The sequence below is a fragment of the Sarcophilus harrisii genome, chromosome 1, assembly GCF_902635505.1.
Source record: "Sarcophilus harrisii chromosome 1, mSarHar1.11, whole genome shotgun sequence".
NCBI classification, from domain to species: Eukaryota; Metazoa; Chordata; class Mammalia; order Dasyuromorphia; family Dasyuridae; genus Sarcophilus; species Sarcophilus harrisii.
Window position 1 is genome coordinate 312,872,254 of NC_045426.1, and position 25,012 is coordinate 312,897,265.

General features: G+C 37.4%; 1 protein-coding gene across 1 annotated transcript in view; it reads right to left on the reverse strand.

The window, feature by feature from the left end:
- Window positions 1–25,012, reverse strand: part of C1H16orf96 (chromosome 1 C16orf96 homolog) — a 57,142-nt gene that overhangs the window by 29,603 nt on the left and 2,527 nt on the right. Inside the window, exons 2-7 of the mRNA XM_031945499.1 lie at window positions 17,344–17,448; window positions 6,675–6,755; window positions 6,336–6,479; window positions 3,525–5,976; window positions 3,311–3,414; window positions 2,841–2,939 (exon numbers count right to left, since the gene is read on the reverse strand). Coding sequence (XP_031801359.1) covers window positions 2,841–2,939; window positions 3,311–3,414; window positions 3,525–5,976; window positions 6,336–6,479; window positions 6,675–6,755; window positions 17,344–17,448 — 2,985 coding nt within the window. The remainder of the gene's footprint in view (window positions 1–2,840; window positions 2,940–3,310; window positions 3,415–3,524; window positions 5,977–6,335; window positions 6,480–6,674; window positions 6,756–17,343; window positions 17,449–25,012) is intronic.

The following is a 25,012-nucleotide window of genomic DNA, read 5'->3' on the forward strand; positions in this document are numbered from 1 at the left end:
TTGTTTTACTTTATTACACATATTTGTAACAGGGTTATGAGTTGACATATTTTTTGAAGATAGCCAATCTGGGAATTTGTTTTACTTGATTACCCATATTTGTAACAGGGGGTTATTTGTTTGACATTCTCACTTGGGGAGGAGGATGAAGAAGGAGGGAGGAAAAGTGAATTTTCAGTGATTAAAAGAATTATTTAGAAAATGTCATGGAATAGAGGTTAGGAGAAAGAATAGAGCTGGTTGTTTAGAACTGGGAGTCACTGGAATAAAGATGATAATTAAATCATAGTAGCTGAGGATTTCACAAAATAAGAAAGTAAAAAGGAAAAGTAAGAAGGCCAGGACAGAACTTGGCTTTTTTTTTTTTCCTTCCCCTTTTCTAAGGCAATATTTAACATGGAGGCCCACCCTCTCCTCTTGGTTAGTCTATTTTAAGGTACCATTTGGTCTGAGGTAGTCATAGTGAAGCATTCTTAGCATGCTAGCAACTTTTCCCAGTTAGTTTTGTAGTTGCCAAAACCCAAATCTACTGATGACACTGAGTATTTTGGTAATGTCAGAGAACACAGTTTGATCAACTAGATTCTATTCTTTCCTTTTTTCCTGCCTCTGAGGATTAGCAAAGGTTATGGAATATCTTTCCCAAACACTCTCTTTCTTAAAATCCTGTTGGTCCGCTAAGGTTTGGTTTATATGTCATGACCTTCAGGAAGTCATTCCTGATCCTCCAAATAAATAACAATGCTTATCTCAACACCTTATATAATACTTTGCTTGGGACTCATGCTTTTCTCACATATTATTTGGTATCATAATAACATTGGAATATGTCAGATGCTCCCTTTTAGAATGTAAGCTCTACTAGGGCTAGAATTATACCTTAATTTTTTATTTTCCTTGGTGGCTAGAAATGTTTTCCATGTGGTAGTTGCTTTGTAAATATTTGTTGAATATGAATAAATGAATTAAGAAAGGCATATTGGTGTTCTGGAGACTATGAAATGATTGAGGCAAGGGTGGGGGCAGGGTAATATCTTTGGAAGGAATAAAATTCAAAGGAGTTGAAGGATGGAGACAGAATAAAAGCTGAAAAAGGGAGTGAAGAGCAAGGAGTATGTTAAGTTCTTCATTTCAGCCCTTAAAAAGGTCATTGAGAATAATCATCAGTAGAAATGGTTGTCAGGGATACTGAAACCTGAGAAAAAAGCCTGGTTTTAGGTGTTCAGTATCAGTAACTACTACAATAAAATTTGGGCCAGAGAGTAGAGGTGAGTGATTATTTTCACCATAAACTTTCTATGGTATCAAAGAACTAGAAAACTAGGGAATGTCCATCAGTTTGGAAATTGATGAACAAGTGAACAAATTATAGTAGATGAATGTAACAAAATACTCTTGTGTATAAAAAATTATGTAAGGTGCAGCAGGTTCAGAGAAACTGGGAAAACTTTTATGATTAAATAAGGAGTGAAGTGAACAGAACTAAGAGAATAATTTATATAATAAGAGTAATATTCTAAAGATAAAACTTTGAAACTCTTAAGAGGTTTGGTCAATTCAGTGACTGACTCCAGGTAACTAATGACAATCCATCCTACTTATGTCCTGACATCTATATAGCTTCTTTGGCTTTTGGTAATTGCTATTATCTGATTTCATATCAAAATGTTGTGTTGAGGTTACAGAGTAACTGCTCCTCCTAAACTTTGGAGGAGCACAGCTGCACATTCCTTGGATGATCCAAGGCTTTAGAAAGATTTCTATATTTTCTGAATACTTCCTAAAATAAGTCCATTGTATCAAGGCTTACTAGGGAAAAAAATCACAGGATCATGACTTTAGAATTGGAAGGAACCTCAGAGATTATCTAGTTTAATTCCTTTATTTAAAAAATGAGAAAATTGAAATGCAGAGGGGTTAAAGTAATTACCCACAATTACCAATGTAGTAAGTGCCACAGATAGATCTGCTGACTCTAAAGCCATTGTTCTTTCCATTGTACCACGCTTTTCTAGGTAGATTACTTCTATGAAGACTTTATTTATGCTTTAAAATCAAGGAATTCCTTCCCAGATAGTCTGGCCCTCTCTCCTATCCCTAATAGTGCTTTCTCACATCCTGACTTTTGGACCTTTGGGGATGTTAAAACTCTGCCTAGACAAGTCATGGGAACCAATGAGTAAAGTTAAAATCTTAAATAAGCCCAGCTAAATAGGAGGTCCTTTGTGTTTTGCTTAAAGCCAGTTTCATTTACTTTTTGTCCAATTATTTCAGTCATATTCTACTCTTCATGATTCCATTAGGATTTTCTTGACAAAGATACTGGAGCAGTTTGTCATTTCCTTCTCCACTAACTGAGGCAAATAGAATTAAGTGACTTGCCTAGGGTCACATGGCTAGTAACTGTCTGTGGTCAGATTTGAATTCCCAATGATCAGTCTTCCTAACTCCAGGACTAGTACTCCATTCAATGTGCCATGTAAAGAACTGCCTAATTTGAAGGCTGCCTGTTTGAAATGATTAAAATGATTTTCACCTTTATATATAGCAGATTTCACAAAATAGTGTCAGATATCCTTCTTATATTGGATCTGAGATGTTAGTTTTCCTTTTTGGACAAACTGAGAAACTGAGGAGCTAAATAGGGTAGGGATATTTCCTCAAAAGGAATATGGCAGAACTTAGGATAGAATCAAATGTTGAGTGTTCTTATTTTAATGTCCTCCTCTTAAGTCACCTCTGAACTCCTCAGAACCAGAGGTTATTGGGGACAATGTGATAGAAGCAAATGGGTATTTGCTCTGTCTTCCCACTCATCTCCTCCTAGGACCCCATTTTACCTTGATATCTTCCATTTTATCTTGCAGAGCTTCAATGATCTTTTCCAGCAGATTACATTGTTCCTCCACCCTTAACAAATGCTTCTCACAAGTTATACTCTGAGAGAAAGAAAAAATAACTCAAGGTGGGTACAGCTCAGTGCAGTGCCATATGTCCAGAGTGGTATAGATTGGAAAAAGCAGTGATAGGGTTTTAAGAGGTCTGGGGGTTGTTATCAAATTCTTCCTCCTCCTCCTCCTCCTCCTCCTCCTCCTCTTCTTCTTCTTTTTCTTCTTCTTCTTCTTCTTCTTCTTCTTCTTCTTCTTCTTCTTCTTCTTCTTCTTCTTCTTCTCTTCTCCTTTTCTCTTCTCCTTTTCCTCTTCTCTTCTCCTCCTCTTCCTCCTTCTCCTTCTTCCCCATCCCCATCCCTATTCCCATCTCCATCCCCACACCATATTATCAGACAGTATTCTCTCTACTGATTACTAACCTTTTGTCCTAATTCCTGGAACGTATGTATCTTGTCCTGCAGGATGCTCATCTCAGTCTCTAGCCGGGGTATGAGTCCAAGAGAACCTTGAAAGTGAAGATTTGCTAAAAGCACAAATTAGGAATAACTCTTGAAAGCAGGGCAGAGGAAGACAGAGAGAAAAGGAAATCTGGAAGGAAGAGTCTTTCAAGTCCAGCTTAGAGCTGACACTCACCTATTTGGTTAGCAAGCTGCTGTACCTTATTGTCCAACTTGGCCAATTGTTCCTTTAGGCTATCGCATTCCATTGGTAAATTGATCAAGCATCCCACAGACTTCTTTGCAGTTTGTCTTTTTCCCTGTACACTCAAAGGTTGATCTGGTGGTAGCTGCTTAAAAAATTTGGTTGAAGATAACATTCTTTCGGGCCCCTGAGTGGGAGCCTTGCCAGTGGTGAGATCTGAGGCCTCTGGCAAAGTTGAAAATAAAGCTGAGGGATAAAGGCGAGAGGGAAAGCTTTTGCCAGTGAGGATTGCTAATGCAACAAGGGTGGCTGGATCAACCCTTAAACCCAAAGAAGTGAGGCTGTCTGCATTAGGATCAATGCCTAATTCATTAAGGGTGGCTTCATCAGGAATGACACCCAAAGCAGCAAGGAAAGATGAAGGATTCCAAGTGAAGCCTGGGGAAACAGCCAATGGTTTTGCAGTGAATGAGGGACTAAGGGGTAATGAAGGGCTAGTGAATGGTGGAAAAATGGGACCAGTGGATGGTGGACCAGTGGATACAGGGAATAATGGGCCACTAGGGCCGGTGGAAAATGGGCCAGTGGGTTGAGTGAATGATGGGCCAGTGAGTCCAGGGAATGACCAGTCAGTGGGTGCAGGGAGTGATGGACCAGTGGGTTCAATAGATGATGAACCAGTGGGTCCAGGGAATGATGGGCCAGTGGATCCAGGGAATGATGGACCAGTGGGTCCAGTGTATGATGGACCAGTGGGTCCAAGGAATGATGGGCCAGTGGGTCCAGGGAATGATGGGCCAGTGGATCCAGGAAATGATGGGCCAGTGGGTCCGGTGTATGATGGACCAGTGGGGCCAGGGAATGATGGGCCAGTGGGGCCAGGGAATGATGGGCCAGTGGGGCCAGGGAATGATGGGCCAGTGGGTCCGGTGGATGATGGTCCAGTGGGTCTGGTGAATGATGGGCCAATAGGTTCAGTGGATGATGGGCCAGTAAGTCCAGGGAATGATGGGCCAGAAGGTCCTGGAAATGATGGTCCAGCAGATCCAGGGAATGGTGGGCCAATGGGTCCAGGGAATGATGAACCAGCAGGTTCGATAGATGATGGGCCAGTAGATCCAGGGAATGATGAGCCGGTAGGGCCAGGAAATGATGGGCCAGTAGGTTCAGTGGATGATGGACCAGTAGATCCAGGGAATGATGGGTCAATGGGTCCAGGAAATGATGGGCCAGTGGGTCCAGGGAATGATGAGTCAGCAGGTTCGGTAGGGCCAGTGGGTTCAGAGAATGAGCCAGTGGGTTCAGAGAATAATGGGCCAATGGGCTCGGTAGATGATGGACCAGTGGTACTGGGGAATGATTGGCCAGTGAGTCCAGAGAATGATTGGTCAGTGAGTCCAGAAAATGATTGGCCAGTGGATCCAGGGAATGATAGGCCAGTGGATCCAGGAAATGATGGGCCAGTGGGTCCAGGAAATGATGGGCCAGTGGGTCCAGGAAATGATTGGCCAGTGGATCCAGGAAATGACTGGCCAGTGGGTCCAGGGAATGATGGGCCAGGGGGTCCAGGGAACAATGGTCCAGTGGGTCCAGGGAACAATGGTCCAGTGGGTCCAGGGAATAACTGGCCAGGGGGTCCAGGGAATAATGGGCCAGGGGGTCCAGGGAATGATGGGTCAGTGGGGCCAGGGAGTGGTGGGCCATGAGGTCCAGGGAATGATGGGCCAGTAAGGCCAGTGGATAATGGGTCAGTGAATCCAGGGAATGATGAGTCAGTGGTTCCAGAGAATGATGGGCCAATGGGTCCAGGGAATGATGGGCCAGTGAGTCCAGTGAATGATAAGCCAGTGGATCCAGTAGATGATGGGCCAGTGGGTTCAGGGAATGATGGGCCAGTGTATCCAATAGATGATGGGTCAGTGAGTCCAGTAGATGATGGGCCAGTGGCTTCAGGGAATGATGGGCCAGGGGGGCCGGCGAATAATGCACCAATGGATGATTGGTCAGTACCAAAGCCAGCACCAGGGACAGGTTTGATGCCCATAGCAGCAAGGGTATTTGGATCAGTGCTAATGCCCAAGGCAGAGAGGATGCTTGGATCAATGGCAATGCTCAAGGAATTAAGAGTTTCTCTACTAACAGTGATGCCCATGGCATTAAGGGCCTTACCAAGAGCATTCAGTGGGGCACTTAATGTTTGTGACTTAGTATCTGGTCTTAGTTTGGCAGTCTTCACAGGTGGGGCACTAGTCTCTGAAGTTTTAGGAGCTTCTTCAGATGTAACTTCAGAGGTAACTCCATGGGCAATTATAGAGGTAACTTTAGGGTCAACTTTAGAGGTAACTTCAGGGGCAATTTTAGAGGTAGCCTCTTTAGGGGTAACTTCAGAGGTGACTTCAGGGGTCCCAACCCCAGCCTTCTCAGAAATCTCATTGGTGTCAGCCTAGAATAGTGTTACCACAGGACAGAGCAAAGTGCATCCAGAAAGAAAGGAAATGAAAGGAATAAATCTGTAGCAAGGGAAACTAGGCTAAGTGGAATCCAGTCTGGGGCTTCAGGATAGAAAAAGGATGGGGACAGATCTGTAACCACCCTTGTCCTCTCCTTTCCCTGGTCCCAGTTGTCACCCTTTATTCCCCTTTGCTAATGGTCTCCAGTGGATCCCTCTCAACCTTAATGCTGTAATCCCCCATATCTCTCCCATTTAGTTCTGGACTTTTGTCTTCTTTCTACCCTGGGCCTTGCCTAATCTCTATATTATTTCATATAGTCTGATGCCAGTTAGCCCTCCTCCCAAGTCACTGTGCCCTGTGCTCTGCTTCCTAACATATATTCCTGTCCCAAGTCCAAGTCACTCACTTGAGAATACATGGCATCATGTAAGGTAGTCCACTGCATGATATCACTTCTTTCAGGAAAGGAGAGAAGCTTATTCTTGACCTCTTCCTGTATAGGATTAGGGAATAAAGGTGCTGTAAAGGGCAGCTGTCGTGGTAGGATCTTCTCTGTAATATACTCAGGGCTTCATAGCAAACACTATCATTCCTGAACTTGAACCTTCTACCCCAAAGCCCCTACACCCTACCTCCTCAGAATTCTAAAAAGGAACTAGAGAAAATTATGTGAGAAATAGGATCTCACCATGTCAAACTGAAGATTTTTGATCTGTTCATGTTGATCTTCCAATTCTTCTAAGTTTTTACTTATTTCTTCTGGGTTGATCTGTTAAACAAGGCAAAAGAGTAAGCTCCGGATGATTCATCCTAATCTTTCTTTCTTGAGAGGCAAGAGTGAGTTTGTTTTCACCCAGCCCCACCTGCTTCCTGGCCTGGAGGAGGAGAATTTGTCTTTTAACATTATATTTTAGTGTTAAGGATTTGAAATAGAAGAGCAGCCCCCTTTAGTAGGGATAGTAGCCTATCCTCAGACATTACCACTTCTGGCTTTACCCAGAAACTTATTAGTTTACCATTAGGCTTTTTCTTTTCTCTGACTCCACCCTGTCTTTCTTCCCAGTTAAACTCCAGCCAAGGACTGAGTAGCCTGCATTAGAAATAGAAAAAGTAAAAGCTTGCTTATGTATGCTGATGTGAGGGATAGCACGAGCCTTACCCCCAAATATTGGCAGTGACAAATTAACCATAGTACCCTCAAAAGAAGGCACCCTACAGTTACCTCTGCTATTGCATTGTCACTAGTTAGATGAATAGTGAGTGAGAAACTGGCTGTAATCTGAAGAGAGCAATCTAACCTGCCCACTCCAACCCCTGCATTTCTCTTCTGTTACTCTTATAATGGATCACCACCCCATCAGTCACATAATAAACAGCAGTTATAGTTAATGTTTGCAGAGCACTTTACATACATAATCTCATTTGATCTTTATAACAACCTTGATTTAAAAAAAAAAAAGTTACTGTCCCAGTTTTATAAATGAGGAAGCTATGGGATGGGCAATGGCAGCCTGGGGTTAAGGGATTTTGCCCAGACTCACAAGAGCTAGTAAGGATCCAAGGAAGTGTTTCTTTGACTCCAAGTCCAATGCTCTATCCATTATGACATCTAACTAATTAAATAATGATAACAATGACTGATTGATTGTTTTGTTTTATTTTTTTTTTTTTTTGCTGAGGCAATTGGTGTTAAGTGACTTGCCCAGGGTCACAGAGCTAGAAAGTATTAAGTGTCTGAGACCAGATTTCAATTCAGGTCCTCCTGAATTCAGGGGTGGTGCTCTATCCACTGCATCATCTAGCTGCCCCTGATTGATTATTAATATGGTGCTTTAAGGTCATGTTCTACAGAAGACTTTTCTTGATTCCCCAAATTGTTAGTATCCCCCACCCCAACTCCCAAATTAATTTTTATTTATTCTGTTTATATTCTGTTGGAAAGGAAGCAAGATATAACTAATTCTGGAAAATGAGTTCAAGTGCTGTCTCAGGCCAGTCACACAACCCCTAAATGCCTATGGTTCCCTCTAAGACTGTAAGCTGTAGAATAATTGTGATTTACATTGCAGAGGGGTTCCCCTGATTTCAGGGACTTCACAAATTTGGACCCCCCCCCCAAAAAATTATATATATATATACACATATATACATAAATAGGTGACAAAAACAAGATTTGAACCCAGTTCCTCTGCTTCCAAATTCAGGGTTTTTTCTCTTGTATCTTTGTGCACGTGTCATTTAATCCCCAGTAGAATGCAAGCTCTTTGAGGACAGGAACTTTGCTTTTTTTTTTTTCTTCTTTCTTCTTTGATATTTTATTCTCCCCAGTTAAAGGTAGAACAATTTTAACATTTGTTTTTAAAACCTTGAGTTCCAGATTCTCTCTTTTCTCTTCCTCATTTTCCCTACCCCACATTGAGAAGGCATATGTGTAGATGTAGAAAACCTTTCCATAAAAGTCATGCTGTGAAAGAAAACATAAATTTCCCACTCAAGAAAAATAAAACTTTAAAAAAGTATGCTTCAATTTCTACTTAGACACAATCAGTTCTTTCTCTGGGTACAGATGGCATTTTTTATCACAAGTCCTTCAGAGAGGTCTTGGGTCATTGTATTGTTGAGAACAGCAAAATCATTCATAGATGATCACTCCATAATATTGCTATTATTTTGTACACAATATATTTCACTTTGCATGAGCTCATGGAAAATTTTTCAGGTTTTTCTGAGAGCATCCAGCTCATCATTTCTTATAGAACAATAATACTCCTTTATAATCACATATCACAATTTATTCAGCAATTTCTCAATTAATGAACATTTACTGTTCATTGGAGGAAACTCAGGCTCCAAGACATTAAGAGATTCACTCATGTAACACAATTAGTATCAGAGCTGTAATTCTCTCTCTCTCTCTCTCTCTCTCTCTCTCTCTCTGTAATTGAATTTAAGTGACTTGCCTAGGGTCATACAGTTAATAAATGTTAAGTGTCTTAGGCTGGATTTGAAATAAGGTCCTCCTGACTTCAAGACCAGTACTCTCCACTGTGCCATCTAGCTGCCCTTAGAGCTGGAATTCTCATTCAGGTTGCTGTTGATTCCAATTGCAAGATTCTTTTAAAATATATTACATGATGCTCTGTTAATACAATAGTATGAGGAAGTGTATAACAGTTTTTACAGTAGTATAGTATTTGATAAATTTAAAGACACCAACTATTGGAATAATTCCACTAAAAGAAATTAGGTTTGGAATATCTCAGACCATATACCAAGGAAATTCCAAATAGATTCATGATTTAGATATAAAAGTTCACCTCACAAACAAATTAAAAGAGTAAATAAGGAAATATCAATCACAACTATAGAGGAAGAATGCATAATGAAACAAGGATAGAAAGGATCATAGAATATTAGTGAACAATTGTGATAAAATAAAATTGAGAATATTTTGCACAAGCAAAATTAATGTACTTAAAATTAGAAGTGAAACACTAATGGGAGGCAAAAATGTTTGCAGCAAGTAATGAGCTGATATCTAAGTTGTATAGGATGTCTCAAAAGTTTTAGTGCTCATTTAAGCTTTAATAGATTGATTAAATATTCTTAAAGCTATTAGAGCTCAGAATTGCACTAAGATTTTTTGAGGTGTGGTATATAAAGAATGGATTCAACTGTATAAGAAAGAAAAATTCCCAAATGATAAATGTTAAAAGGATAGTTGAACAGTTTACATATTATGAGGAAATCTTGAGACAAAAAAAGTTATAGAGGTAGATAAAAGTGCTCATCTTTTTCTTCAGTTTGGTTACCCACCTCACTGTAACTCAATCTTCATCTGTATTCCATCTGGGATGTTTGACTTTTCTTTCTCCTTTTTCCCATTTGAGTAAATAAAGGGGGAAATAAAGTATGGTGGCCTCCAAGGATGTTAATGGTGACTGATGGGACAAGTAACTAAGAAAATGAGTAAGGAAGGGAAGAAGGACCTGGTTAGAGAACTTCCACAACTATTGTTGTTCATATTTTGCCATGGGAAGATTGTAAAAAAGATTAGTGGACTTGATAAAAATTTATTCATTAGTCTAACCTTAAAAATCTGGTAAGTCTAAGTGTGTCATTTTGTGGACAAAGGAAGAGAAATAGAAAGAAAATAAAAAGACAAATGTTGTCCTCTTCCTACTTCTAAAGTAACAAGTAAACAAAGAGGCCATGAGACTTACAGAAAAGGACCTCTACCAGAGAAACCCTAATACTAGGTCCTAAAATGATTCTGGAAATTTATTACATATATCTTTGCCACTGATGGCTAGGTTATTCATTCTAATTCCATTGTCTTCTTTTAAATAAAACGTCCTTCTCTTTCCCCACCCATCACAACACTGTGAACTGCAAACTCACAAGGGATGTAGGTCTCCTATCGCTCTGGAGTATCCTACATATATGTTTTCCTAAGTTTCTTAGGTGGGGATTATAATTCAAGAGAGTGAGAACTCTCTCGAACTATACCTGAATCTCTGATACAAGGTGTACAGATAAACAGTTCCTAGATTTTAGGGCAAATTCACCCTCTCAGGGGTCCTCAAACTATGGCCCGCGGGCCAGTTGCGGCAGCTGAGGACACTTATCCCCCTCACCCGGGGCTATGAAGTTTCTTTATTTAAAAGCCCACAAAACAAAGTTTTTGTTTTTATTATAGTCTGGCCCGCCAACTGTCTGAGGGACACTGAACTGGCCCCCTATTTAAAAAGTTTGAGGACCCCTGCATAGTCATTTTAACTCTTGAGCTAGAAGTTGTCAGGTATTCTTTGCTCAGAAACTCTTCGGAAAATCTTTCTTCCCTAGGACCTCCCTGGCTGAGAAGATCCTTATTCAGAACCTGCTGTCTTTTTTTCTGCTCCAGCAGTGATGTTCTCATTGCTACTCTCAGTAGATGTTCTAACCTGGAGCAAACTGTCCCTTCCTTCTAAATAACTTCTTTTTTCTCTATTTTTGTCTACTTGATTAAACTTACAGAAAAAAATTTTAAATGATTATAAATAATGTTGAAAAATCAATACAATCAATTTAAATTACTTTGTAACTATTTACACTTAAATTCAACCCATAAAAATATCATAACCATTTTTTAATACAGTCTCTAAATTTCTATCCAAAATTTTTATTGGTCCATTCATTATCATTTAAGTTTCCTCTGTTTATACTCTGTTCTTTTGATTTTCTTTCATTGCTTTGTATTGTTAAAGGTTTTTCTATTATTCCTTTTATTTTTCATTTCTTTCATCTTAATTGCTTTAAAGGATTTCATTATATTAGTATATTGTAACTTATCTAATCATTGCCCCATTATTACATATCTAAATTGTTTCTAGTTTTTTTTCTTTATAGTACATACAATGCTACTATGAAAGTGTCACTATTCCCTTTTGTTTTCTCTCTCTCACTCTCTTTTAACACATCTAAGGTACATTTCCAAAAAATTATGTTGGTCCCATAACGAAATTATGGCCAAAGGATATTATTATATTCTAATATTTACTAAGTGCTGTCAATATGCTCTCCAAAAAGATTCTACAAGTTTATAATTCCAGAAATTATAATTCCCAGAAATTAATGACTATACTTGTTTCTCCATTCCCCTAACAGCACTGATCTTTCTAGATTTTTATTAGTTTTGCAATTTGATGAATATGAGCTAAACCTTTGATTTTGCTTTAATTTTCCTTTTTTGGTTATTTCTGAGGTTGAACATTATATTTATTTTGATTTAGTTCAAAAATCTCTTTCTCTTTTACTCATTGAAAAAGCAAGAAATACAAAGTCTATTACAAATATGAAGTCATACAAAACAAATGTCCTTATTAGCCATGTTTTGCAAAAAATAAAAAATTTAAAAAGAAGAAAGAAAAAAAAATGTGCCTTGATATGTATTTTGAGTTCTCTGTTTAGAGGTGGATGGCATTTTTTCATTGAGTATTTTACTGTGTAAATTAATTTTAAATTAATGATCAGCCAATAGACATAATTATATTTTATTAAAAGTGTGTAGGACAAGTGCTAGACCCCTTGCCCAAATCAACCAATCAGAGGCATCTTCAGGTACAAAGAGAATGAATTTATTTAGTTCCTGCAGGGAAAGGCCCAGGCATAGCTGGGATCCATCCCAACTCCTGCCATGTGCTCCTGGAACCTGGCCAGCAAGAAGTAGAACCCCGTTAAATAGGAAAAGACCCAAGCCTTTTCATTGGATAAACTAACATTGACCAATGTTGGCTGCTTCCTGCGGGTTTTGTCATTTCCTATAGTTGTGACTTCTTGAGGGTTTGACTTTCAAAGACCACATGACTCCCTGCAACTCGGCGTTCAAGACGGGGAATAGGGATCGTGTGACTTCCTGCAACCTGAGCCCCAAGACCTCATCTTTCTGCTCTGGGTATAGGACTTATTTGTGACTTAGGCCTAATGTCAGTACAGAGAAAATTTCATCCAATCAGTCCCATTCAAAAGCATAATAATAACAGAAGGCATAGGAATGACTGGCTATGAAAATTCTGTCCCATAATCCTAGTGCCCATTCTCTTATTGATATACAACAGTATATGTGGGAAGAATGGGTACAAAGTGAGGTATATATTTAGGGAACACATGTGGAGAAGGCTATTCACTACTCCAGTACTACAAGGCCCAGAAGTTTTTTTCTCCTACTAAAGTTTTTAAGGATCCAAAACAAAAAAGAAAACTGGGGGAATCTCACAGAAAAAATGTCACAGGAATCAAGCATTTCTAGCTTGCTTCTAAGAATGCCTTCTATTGAATAGAAAAAAGTCACAATTAAAGTCAATTCCATATTTTTCCTATTTTTGTAATTTCTTTATGTTATAAAATCTATGTAGACTTCACTGAACTATATATTATGAAATGGGAGTTTAAATCTACTTCCTGAAAAAAAATGGCTAACCAATTTTAACAAATATATTTATTGACTAACCTTTTCCCCAATCTTTATTTTCTGTAGGTTTCTCAAACAGTAATTGTCATATATATTTGTGTGAATACCCTTATTCTGTTCCACTTATCTATTTGTATTTCCCAACATCAGATAGTTTAAAGATAATGGGTTTAGTGTAAGGCAATGTTCATTGGCATTTTTTTCATCATACCACTCTTAACTCTTGATTTTTCCACATAAATTTCATTATAATTTTTGTAATAATATTTTATGTTTACTGAAATACATTCAAATGAATAACAGGAATTATTCCTCAAGGATAATGCTTCATTTTGCATGCAATGCTTAGTCCAATGACTGTCATATATTAGGTACTTAATAAATGATCATAGAACTAAATTGTCTTTTTAATGATGACGCTTTAGATTAATTTGAAGAACATTGTCATTTTTATTTTATTAATATGACCCATGACCCATTCATAAGTACTGAATTCAACTATTTAGGTCTTCCTTTATTTTAATCATTATAATTTTATAGTTCTCTCTCTCTCTCTCTCTATATATATATATATATATAAAACTAAGATATTTCCCAGCTTGTTATTGCATTGTAAATGCAATGTCTTTTTTTTGATGTTTTATTAATCTTTATTAATAAGTAAAAAGTGGAATTTTTGTGTTAATTTTGTATCCTGAAATCATCAATATTTTAGTTGAAACAATTGGATTTCACATTATTATTATACAAATGATGTAGTTATTTTGGCTTTTCCACTTTCAATGTTAATCATTATAATATTATTTTCTTATCTTATTATAATTACTCCCAGTCCTACATTTTGCATCTTATCAATGTGTGATCCTATCAATCAATCTTATAAAAAGATATACCTTATACCACTTTACACCTCTCAAACTGGCTAAGATGATAGGAAGTGATAATGGCAAATGTTGGAGGGGGTATGGGAAAACTGGGACACAATGCATTGTTGGTGCAATTGTGAAATGAGCAATTTGGAGCTATGCCCAAAGGGCTATAAAACTGTATACCCTCAGATCCCACAGTCTCATTACTGGGTCTGTATCCCCAAAAGATCATAAAAGAGAGAAAAAGACCGACAAGTACAAAAATGTTTGCAGCCCTTTTTGTAGTAGCAAGGATCTGGAAATTGAGTGGCTGTCCATCACTTGAAGAATAGCTGAATAAATTGTGGGTATATGGATGTAATAGAACATTATTTTTTCTATTAGAAATGATGAGTCAGCTGATTTCAGAAAAGTCTGGAAAGACTTTCATAAACTAATGTTGAATAAAGCAAACAGAAACAGGAGAGCATTATACACAGTAACAGAAAGATTCTATGATGATCAATTGTGATGAATATGGCTCTTCTCAGCAATTCAGTGATCCAAGGCAATTTTTAATAGACTTGGAATGGAAAATGCCATCCACATCCAAAGAAAGAACTATGAAGACTGGATATTGATTGAAATATAGTATTTTCACCTCTTTTTATTTGCGTATTTGTTTCTGTCTTTCTTTCTCATGATTTTTTCCCTTCTTAGCTGGACTTTTCTTGCATAACGTGACAAATATGGAAACATGTCTAAAAGAATTGTACATATTTGGGCAGCTAGGTGGTGCAGTAGATAGAGCACCAGCCCTGAAGTCAGGAGGAGCTAAGTTCAAATATGGCCTCAGACACTTAATACTTCCTAGTTGTGTAACCCTGGGCAAATCATTTAGCCCCAGTTGCCTCAGCCACAAAAAGGGAAAAAAAATTGTATTATTATGCCACAATCTCCTTGAATTGTTCTACCTCAGTTTCCCTGCATTTGTTTCCCTGAATTATAATATCTTAACTTCTCTGAGTTAGTATGCAAACTTGCTCCCCTTTTTCTGTCCATTAGGGCTGAGATAATTGGGGCTGTACTAGCCACTCTAACATTCCAGAAGATAAGACTCCATATGTTCTCTCAGACACCTAATTGACATCTTTAACTCTATTTCCTTAGATTTCTTGTCTCTAGCTGGACACTTCCTTGCCTCCCAGTTAGTAAGAATTTATAATTCTCACTCTCAACCTGTCAGAACTGAATTTATGTTCGATCCCTTAAAATTCCCGCTCTTTTTGGCTGAATAAATTGTGGTATATGAATATTATGGAATATTATTGTTCTGTAAGAAATGACCAACAGGATGATTTCAGAAAGGCCTGGAGAGACTTACAGGAACTGATGCTGAGTGAAATGAGCAGGACCAGGAGATCATTATATACTTCAACAACAATACTATATGATGACCAGTTCTGATGGACCAGGCCATCCTCAGCAAGGAGATCAACCAAATCATTTCCAATGGAGCAGTAATGAACTGAACCAGCTACACCCAGAGAAAGAACTCTGGGAGATGACTAAAAACCATTACATTGAATTCCCAATCCCTCTATTTTTGCCCACCTGCATTTTTGATTTCCTTCACAGGCTAATTGTACAATATTTCAGAGTCTGATTCTTTTTGTACAGCAAAATAACGGTTTGGTCATGTACACTTATTGTGTATCTAAGTTGTATTTTAATATATTTAACATCTACTGGTCATCTTGCCATCTGGGGGAGGGGGTGGGAGGAAGGAGGGGAAAAATTGGAACAAGAGGTTTGGCAATTGTCAATGCTGTAAAGTTACCCATACATATAACCTGTAAATAAAAGGCTATTAAATAAAATTTTTAAAAAAATCCCGCTCTTTGACTTCTGCCTTTGTTTCTTTTCTCACTGGAGTCCTATTAAAAAAAACCTTGGAGTCTCACATTCAATACTGGAGACTTTGAGACAAGAGTCTGATCCAGTCAGTCAGCTAAGCTCTCCAATAAATAAAATATTAAAAACTCTCTAATCTCTATCTTGCCTCAATTTCTCTGGCATTACAGTACGTATTTAACCTTTATCAAATTGCTTTCTGTCCTGGGGAGGGGGGAGGGAGAAGAACTTGGAACAAAAAGTCTTACAAAAGTGAATATTGAAAACTATCTTTACATGTATTTGAAAAAATAAAATACTATTGAAAATCAAAAAATAATAAAAATAATTCTAAAACTCACACTAACATATACTAACCATATATAAGATTACATTTTTTGTCTACTAAGAAACAAAATATGATTATAATATATTTGCAACTTGTAAATTCTCACTAGGTACAAAAAAGTATTATGTCCAGAAAGTCACCATTTAAATGCCAACATATTGCATTAGAGACAAAAGAAGGGGCAGGGTTCTAGCCCTCTCCTACTAGAATCAGCTTTTTGTCACTTTGGGGAGCAGAAAGCCAGAGTTTTAATAAGATGAGTGGGAGAGAAGGAAATTTTGTTGGAATATAGGGAAGGTCTGTTACCTGGAGTACTAGCTTGCCAGAAAAGTAGTATAAAAGCATGAAATTCAATTAACTAATAAGTATTTATTAAGCACCTACTATATCTTAGGGGTTACAAAGTCAGAAATAAACAGTCTGTTTTAAGAGGAGACTATTTTCCATTGAAAGGGAATATATAAAAAAAGAAATGTTTTTAAAAATAAATAAAAAAGAGAATATAAGCCAAGAAAGATCTAATTTTATGATTCCCACATTCAGTTTCACAACCCTATGGAGAATTTAAGAAGTTTTGGTCTAGATGAGTGCTAGGCACTCAACTTTGTCTGACTTTACAATTTTGTCTAGGTGTCTCTCACTAATATTTTCTATGTTTTAAGGCATGGACTGGAGGCAGAAAAGATTTGAGCAAACTTTGCCAAATTTAGGCAGGTACTGCTCCGTAGGAGATGGGCAGGATTACACAGATGCTGTCATGTGGAACAGCTAAATAGAAATAACTGTTCAGAACACAGGAGTGTACTGTAGGGAAAAGATCTGTAGTGAAAATTGGGTCAAACAAAATTCTCCTCCCTTAGCTTTGGTGCAATGGCTAGTGCTGAAGTCAGGAAGATCTGAGTTCAAATCCTATCACAGACACTATCGACATGATTTTGGGCATGTCACTTACCTTCTCTCTCCCTTAGTTTCCTCATCAGTAAAATGAAGATAATAAAATATTTATCTCCCAAGGTTGTTGTGAGTACAAAATGAGGTAGTATCAAGTGCTTTGGAAACTTTACAATTCTACATCAGTACTAACTATAATAACATTATTGAAAACTTATCTGTTCTATGATCCATCCTGACAGGACTCTTGCTTTCTGGCAAAGGCTAATGACTGAGGCCAAGATTTCCCTTTTTGTTCCCTCTAAATATTCTGTTAGTATGTGAGGACAAATTCCTTAACAGCAGCTCTCCTCACAACCAAAGTCCTACTGCATGAAGTAGGAGGTATCTTTTAATTGGCACAGAAGACATAAGGGATATTTTTTACCTTGTCCATCTTTTTCTTCATTTCTTCCAGTTTGGTCGTGAAGAAATTTATATCTGCCTGAAGACCACAAATAGTGGTGAGCAGATCCTGTAGCGTGTCCATAGCCTGAAGAAGAGGATGACAAAAGTAAAAAAAAAGGGAGAGGGTCCACTTGATATGAGAGATAGAGGAGGAGACCAAAGAATGAGGAAAATGCTTGTTGAGGAAAGAGCAAGTACTTAAGTGTTTTTACCGCTCCAAAGCCACTAGGATGCCACAGTGGATAATGCCCAGGGATCACTGATGGAGAACTCTAGATGAACCACTTAGCAGCTCATGAGTAAGTTACTTAACCCCTGTCTCTATTTCTTTATCTGTACATAGGGGATGGTGTGTGTTATGTTTTGCATAGGTCTAATGAGATGTACCTTGCAGAGGTGCATAAATGAACATCTCTAGAATCTCCTTCACCTACTCTTGTCCAAGAGAAATTTATGGGAAGGAAAGCAGGAGTTTGGGATCAAAGTCTAATCACTATGATTTTCTCAGGGAAAAATAAATATCATATTTATGTCCTCCCTAAATATTGTTATTCTAGGGGAGATAATTTTTAAGCTCAAGCTGGGCTCCTAACATATATGCCTTATTGAGGAAAGCAATATCAAAGGAAAAACTCCCTTTCTATCAAATGCCAATTCCACAAAAACCACAGAATCAACAAATAAAACCATTTATCCAAGTACTCACAAACAAAAATCAATATATGAATGAGAAATATGCCAGACAATATAGTGAATGAGCTCTTCATTTGGGAGCAAGATATTTTTTGCTCAACCAAGAAAAAGAAAGAGTCCCATATCCCACTGCAGGGAGACAACCCAAAGACTCTTTGTTATTACACTAGAATTGGCATTTGTAAAGTAAAACAGAGATAAGGCTAGCATTTCCTTCACAGGGTTGTTGTGAGGATTGAATGAGATAAGGTATGTAAAATACATTAAGTTTGTAAAACTTAAACTAAGGGTTATTGCTATTGTTGTTATGGTCAACAATATTGGTATGGTCATTATCTCAAAGGTGATATAATAAACAAATCAAGGTAAATTGGACTGGAGCAGGAAGGGGAAGATGTGGTTTGTTGGAGAGTAAAATTTGTTTAGGGATCCCCAACCAATGGACCAGATGATTTCAAAGCCTTTTGCCTACCACATCTCGCTTGATTTATCAGGATCACTAGTGGGGAGGGACCAAAAGCAAGCAACCACATCCTCTCCCCAAATTCACTCAAGGCCACTCAATATTAACCTCCCCTCCTTTTTATTCCAAAGGATCATAACCTCAGACACTTAGGTTGTACGTAGGATGGAGTGCTGGACTTGGGTTAGGAAGACTTGGGTTAAATCCCGCCTCAGACATTTACTAATATTGTGAGCCTCCACAAGTCATTTGACTTCTGTCTCAGTTTCTTCATCTATAAAATGGGGAAAATAATAGTACTTACTTCCCAAGATTATGGTAAAAATCAAATGAGGTAACATATGTAAAGCATTTTGAAATCTTAAAATGACATATAAATGCTAGCTGTTATTATTATTTGAGGAAAAAGAAAACCATTTGTTCTTTACAAAAAGATTAGTGACCCCTGTAGTAAATGGTCAATTAAATGAAACCAAAAAACCCAGAAAAACTCTCCTAATATTTTATTCCATAAAAAGACCAACATATAGCAATAGTAAAGAGGGTCTTTTTGTGTCTCCCACAGCATTCTACAAGTCTGCTTTGACAACAAGGCTCTCACATAGGCTTTGGGGTCTATATATCCCATATGCTTTATGATAGAAAGGAGCCTCCTCTCTAAGAATTTCTTCAGTAACACACAGAAGCCCTGTCTGGGATTGCTAGAATCTCTACATGTCCAGACTTGTAATTCTTTTTCTGAAGAGTGTGTTGGACCTCAACAATGTTGAAAGGCAAATCAGAGGAAAGATGAGAGTGGGAGCATTGTAACACCTGGGGAGATGGGCCTCAACCTTCCTTCCAGCTAACCATGATTCCTCTACCCAACATCAACAACAGAGGCTTTGTAAAAGAGATCTAAAGAACTGGGAAGGCCTGAGGGAACAAGTACAATGCTCGTTAGCTCTGATACTAGGACACATCAGGGTAACTCAAATTATTATAAAGGGTATCAAAAAGGAAATTCTGAAGACACTAACAGAAAAAAAAAAATTCCCTAGCACTTAGTGTCTGGAACAGAGTCAACATCTAATAATGTTAGGCAAGAGCCAGAAAGTCATCTGGCCCAGATGCATTATATTCATTAGTGCTTAAAAAGAGGCAATGGTTTGCTAGCAGACCTACCATCAGTAATCTTTGAAAAATCATGGAGAATGGACGATGTACCATTGTACGGGAATAGGGCCATTGAGCTGATTTTCCAAAAAGGAGAGAAAATAAATGCTGCAAACTACAGAACAGTGACTTTTACTTGACAGAATTAAAAAATATTACAAAAGGAATAAATCTTAAACAGCTAGAAAAGAAAGGAGTCATCAAAAAAAGTCATTAAGCCTTCATCAAGAATGGGACTTGTCATATTAATCTTTTATTTTAATAGGGTTATTTAACTATTGGATGAAGATAGAGATATTTGAGATTTTAACAAAGCATTTTATAACATCTTTCATGCTATTCCTGTGGAAAAGAAGAAAGTGTGTGCTAGATTATGTTACTTTTAGGCAAATTCAGAACGAAAATGATTAATAGAGCACTGATACTGTAAGGAGAAAGAAAGCATCATAAGTAGAAAGCAAAAAAGCTTCTGACTCCTTTTGATGAATTGATCATCTATTACAGGTGTGGTGCTACATATGTCTTTGTGTACTGAAAGGCCTGAATGGTTGAATGGCCTTTTTCATGTCAACTTAATGGGAGGTCTCCACTGGAATGTCCCAGAAATCTATGCTTGACCTTATTTTTTTTAGTGTTTTTAAATCAATGACATGGGAGAAGTCAGGCTTGAAAATGTGTAGATGACAGGAAGCTGACAGAAAACTAACAAGCTGGATGAACAGAGTCTGAGTCCAAAATGGTTTTTTATTAGTTTAAAGCTTTAGACTAAATTAAATAATTTGAGACTGTATGGGGATAAATGTAAAGTCTCTAAACATCAACTTCACAAATATAGATTGGGAGAGGCATGTTAAAAAGCAGTCTGTCTGAAAGGTTTTGAGGACTTTAGCATATTACAGGCTCAATATGTGTCAATAATATGACATGGCAATCAAGAAAAACTTTTGTGATCTCAGGCTGTACTAAAAAAGGCAGAGCATTCAGGAGCTAATAATTCTACTATATTTTGCTCTAGTCAAATCATATGCAAAATGTTGGGTTCAATGGGTGCTACATTTTAAGAAGTACACTGAAAAGCTGGAAGAAGCTATTCAAGATGATGAAAGACTTTAAGTTCATGCTACATGAAGGAACTCAGGAGGTTTAACTTAGAAAAGAGAAGATTTAGGGGGCATATGAGGAATATCTTAACTTTAATTAAAAGACTAGAAGAATTAGACTTTTTCTTTCTTCTTAAAATAAATTTTCATTGCTATCATTTGTTTTTTTACATTACCAAAATTATTTCCCTAGAACTCCTTCCTTTTTCCCACTCCCAGAGAGATTGGACTAGATGTTTTTCTGCTTGGTCCCAGAAGGCAGAAGCAATGGATATACATTGAAAAGAGGCAAATTTAGGTTATCAGTCATCCCAACAATTAGAACTTGCCACAATTTTAAGTGTATGTATGGGGTGCTTCTTCAGAAGATAATGAATTCTGCCTCAGTGGTAATCTCAAAGCATAGGCTGGATGACCACTTGAAAAAAAGCCGAACCTGGAAAGACTTACACGAACTGATGCTGAGTGAAACGAGCAGGACCAGGAAATCATTATATACTTCAACAACAATACTATATGATGATCAATTCTGATGGACCTGGCCATTCTCAGCAATGAGATGAACCAAATCAGTTCCAATGGAGCAGTAATGAACTGAACCAGCTACGCCCAGAGAAAGAACTCTGGGAGATGACTAAGAACCATTACATTGAATTCCCAATCCCTATATTTATGCACACCTGCATTTTGGATTTCCTTCACAAGCTAATTGTACAATATTTCAGAGTCTGATTCTTTTTGTACAGCAAAATAACGGTTTGGTCATGTATACTTATTGTGTATCTAATTTATACTTTAATATATTTAACATCTACTGGTCATCCTGCCATCTGGGGGAGGGGGTAGGGGGAAGGAGGGGGAAAATTGGGACAAGAGGTTTGGCAATTGTTAATGCTGTAAAGTTACCCATGAATACAACCTGTAAATAAAAGGCTATTAAAAAAAAAAAAAAGCCGTAGATGGAATTATTTTATTCTTTTTCAGGTCTCAGTAGGAGCGAACGACTGCTCAAGTACTTTCCAATTCTAAAAATCTGTGATTCTTTGAAAATGTGTTCATTTACATAGCAATCTTTCTCATTGGCTAGGAGGTACATATGTGTAACCAATCTTGTTGAACAAATGTGGAATCTAGCAACCACAACAACTCCTTTCAAACTGAATCTTAGCAACTTCAACCAAGGTACATACAGGAGCAACATTTATTAACAATAAAGCATTCCTCTTCTTGACTAATGGCCTTCTTGAGACTATGCGGCCATGTCCAAGCTTGTCCACTTGACTTTTTCCTAAGTTGTTCTGTTTTTCTGTTTTAAGTTGTCATTGGATAAATAATCTACCTGTCTCACCTAGTCAATCATAGCAGATCAAGGCTCTTTTTAGGAAGGCAGGGGAAGGAAGGCAGCCCAGGATCTTAAGAACAGCTTCAATTTAATAATAGATATATTTAAAAGTTACCCAACTAAGTTTTGCACGTTTCAAGATGTGTGACAAGTGTGCTTTCTGGAGTCATATAAAGTGTAAGCTCTTCTGACTGACTTTCAGAGGCTCTTATAACATAAATCCCTCAACTTTTCAACTTATGGAGCCACAGTATCTTCTACTCCGCAACACAAACCCTCTACTCTAGTAGGTTTTATCCTTCCATTGGCTCAAGAACATAATGTGATCTGTATAGATCCCTTCAAAGTGGAATCAGAACCATGCTAACTTCCAGATGTTTCTCTGGCCTCAGGATAAGCAATTTTTTGATACTCTACTTCTGCAGTAAGACCCATGGGAATATATTTAAGAGATAGTGTTTTAAGATACTTTCACTTCCTATGGTTATTTACTTCTTATACCACTTATTTTATATTTTTAATTAAATGATACCTTCTCAGTAATGACATAAGTTCCTTATAAGTAAAAACTTAATGTCATACTTTTTTATATTCTTCAAAATGCTTAGTACAGTAATAGAAACATACCTAGATATTAGAATTGTTGTTCTCTTCTCCCTAGAAGTAAATTTTGGTAAGATACAGAAAAGTTGTTGAGTAAAAAAATTGACAAAAATCTCTAAATCAGAACTACATTACTAATATTACTACCAACCACTTCATCATCATCATCAATAACAACAACCATTAAGTATCCTTGCAAACTCAACAAATAAATAGCAATTATTTCTCTTCTGGTCAAAAACTCTGAGGGTCTTCCCCTCCCACATGGATTGTTTTATGAATGCAAACTAGGCCATTTTTGCTCCAATTGTCCCTGAATGGATGTTGTCTTAGACAAACTGAGACCTGAGAAAAACTTTAGCTTAAAAAGGCCAAGATCTTAGACTTCTTCCTTGTTGATCACTAGTAGCCTTGACCTGTGTCTTGCCATTGGATTCTAATGATTCTGGAGGAGAGGGTGAGGCAAATAACTTTTTTCACAGATCTCTCTTATTTAAATTCAATTCACTTACAAGTCATGACCTCACCTTCCTGATGTCATTGGTCTTCTTCATTTATACTTTTCCTTTCCTTCTATCTTCGATGGAAACTGAGGTGTAGGTTGAGCAGCAGACTGAGGCCACCATTATTTATTGGAATATTTATGTATTTCTTTTCTTTTTCTTTTTCCCCCCGAGGCAATTGGGGTGAAGTGACTTGCCCAGGGTCACACAGCTAGGAAATGTTAAGTGTCTGAGACCAGATTTAGACTCAGGTCTGATGTTCAATCCACTGCTCCACCTATCTGCCCTATTTATGTATTTCTTAAACATTTTAACATATATGAATGTGCTACCATTTTTAGGCTCCTATATTTTTTATGTACCATTGGTGAATGAGTATTGTTTCCCCATATACATTTTCCCCATAATTCTTGTGGTTTTTATTGTGCAATTTTGGATAGCATGATGATTTTTAAGATTACATATTAAGTTACAGCAAAACTAACTGTGTTATCTTTAACTACATAAAATGTGGCATAACTTCCAGGAATCAGAACACATCTGGAGTATTGCAATCTCCTTATCATTAGTTCATTTTTTAAAAAGACATTGAGAAGCTTAAAGGTGTTCAAAGACAGTCAGCCAAGATAGATAGTTTTTGTCCAGAAACAATTGTTACTTTACACTCACTCTGAATCATCTGTGCCCAAATGATGAACAAATGAGGCCTGAGCTGAAAACCATTGTCGGCCAGTCAATGAAAATCAGAGCAATTTGGGTTTATGGCATAGTCCTAAAAAAAAAATCTAGCCTTAAACTCCAAGATATATGGATACTCTGAAAATTTTGACCATGACCTATGAGGATTAGCTGAAAGAACATATTAGTTGTCTTCAAGTATTTAAATTTATAATGGAAGGATTAGCTTTATTCTATTTGTCTCCAGAGAAACAGTACCAGGAAAACTGGGTAGAAGTGGCAAAAAAAGGAAAGTTTAGGTTTGATATCAAGAAAAGTTTCCTAATATATAAAGCTATTCAAAAGTGGACTAGATTACCTTGAGAAATAGTATATCTTCAGAGGGCTGTTTAAGCAGAAAATGGATGACTATTTGTCAGATTATAGTGGAATTTCCTTTTATATTTGGTTTAGACTGATGGTCAATGAGGCTCCTTCCAACTCTGGAATTCTGAAGTTTTATGATTATGATTTTGTCTGTCAATTTTTTTTTACAAGGGAAAGAAGGTTGAATTGATTCAAACTCAGACAACCCAGGTTCAAATTCCTGGGCAAATTACTTAGCTTCCTTAGGTCTCAGATTTCTTGTCAGTAAAATGAGGATGTTGTAAAAAAAAATTACCTCTGAGGTCCTTTCCTCAAGTCCTTTTTCTTCTATTAACTCTTTTGGATAACTATAGATAGCAGTGTGCATAACAACTAACAGTTGTGTCTTTATGACTGTCTTTATGAATATCACACAATATACAATCCTTTATTTTTTGGGGGGTTGGGATTAGACCTATGATTTCATTATTGTAGGAAACTTGTAGTATGGAAACTCCCTTTTCTGATAAAATTCAACAAATTATGTGTGATTTAGATTCTCCAAGAATTGCCTGAGACCACGGAGGGCCTAAGTGACTTGCCCATGGTCACAGAGTCAGTATGTATCAGATTCAATACTTAAACCAGGTCTTCTGAGTCAAAGGCTAATCTTTTACCTTATATTCTTCCCTGATTCTTTGTTTGCTATTTGAGGCTTTCCAATAAAATTATAAGTTCATATAAGGGTTCATATATACCATGTATTT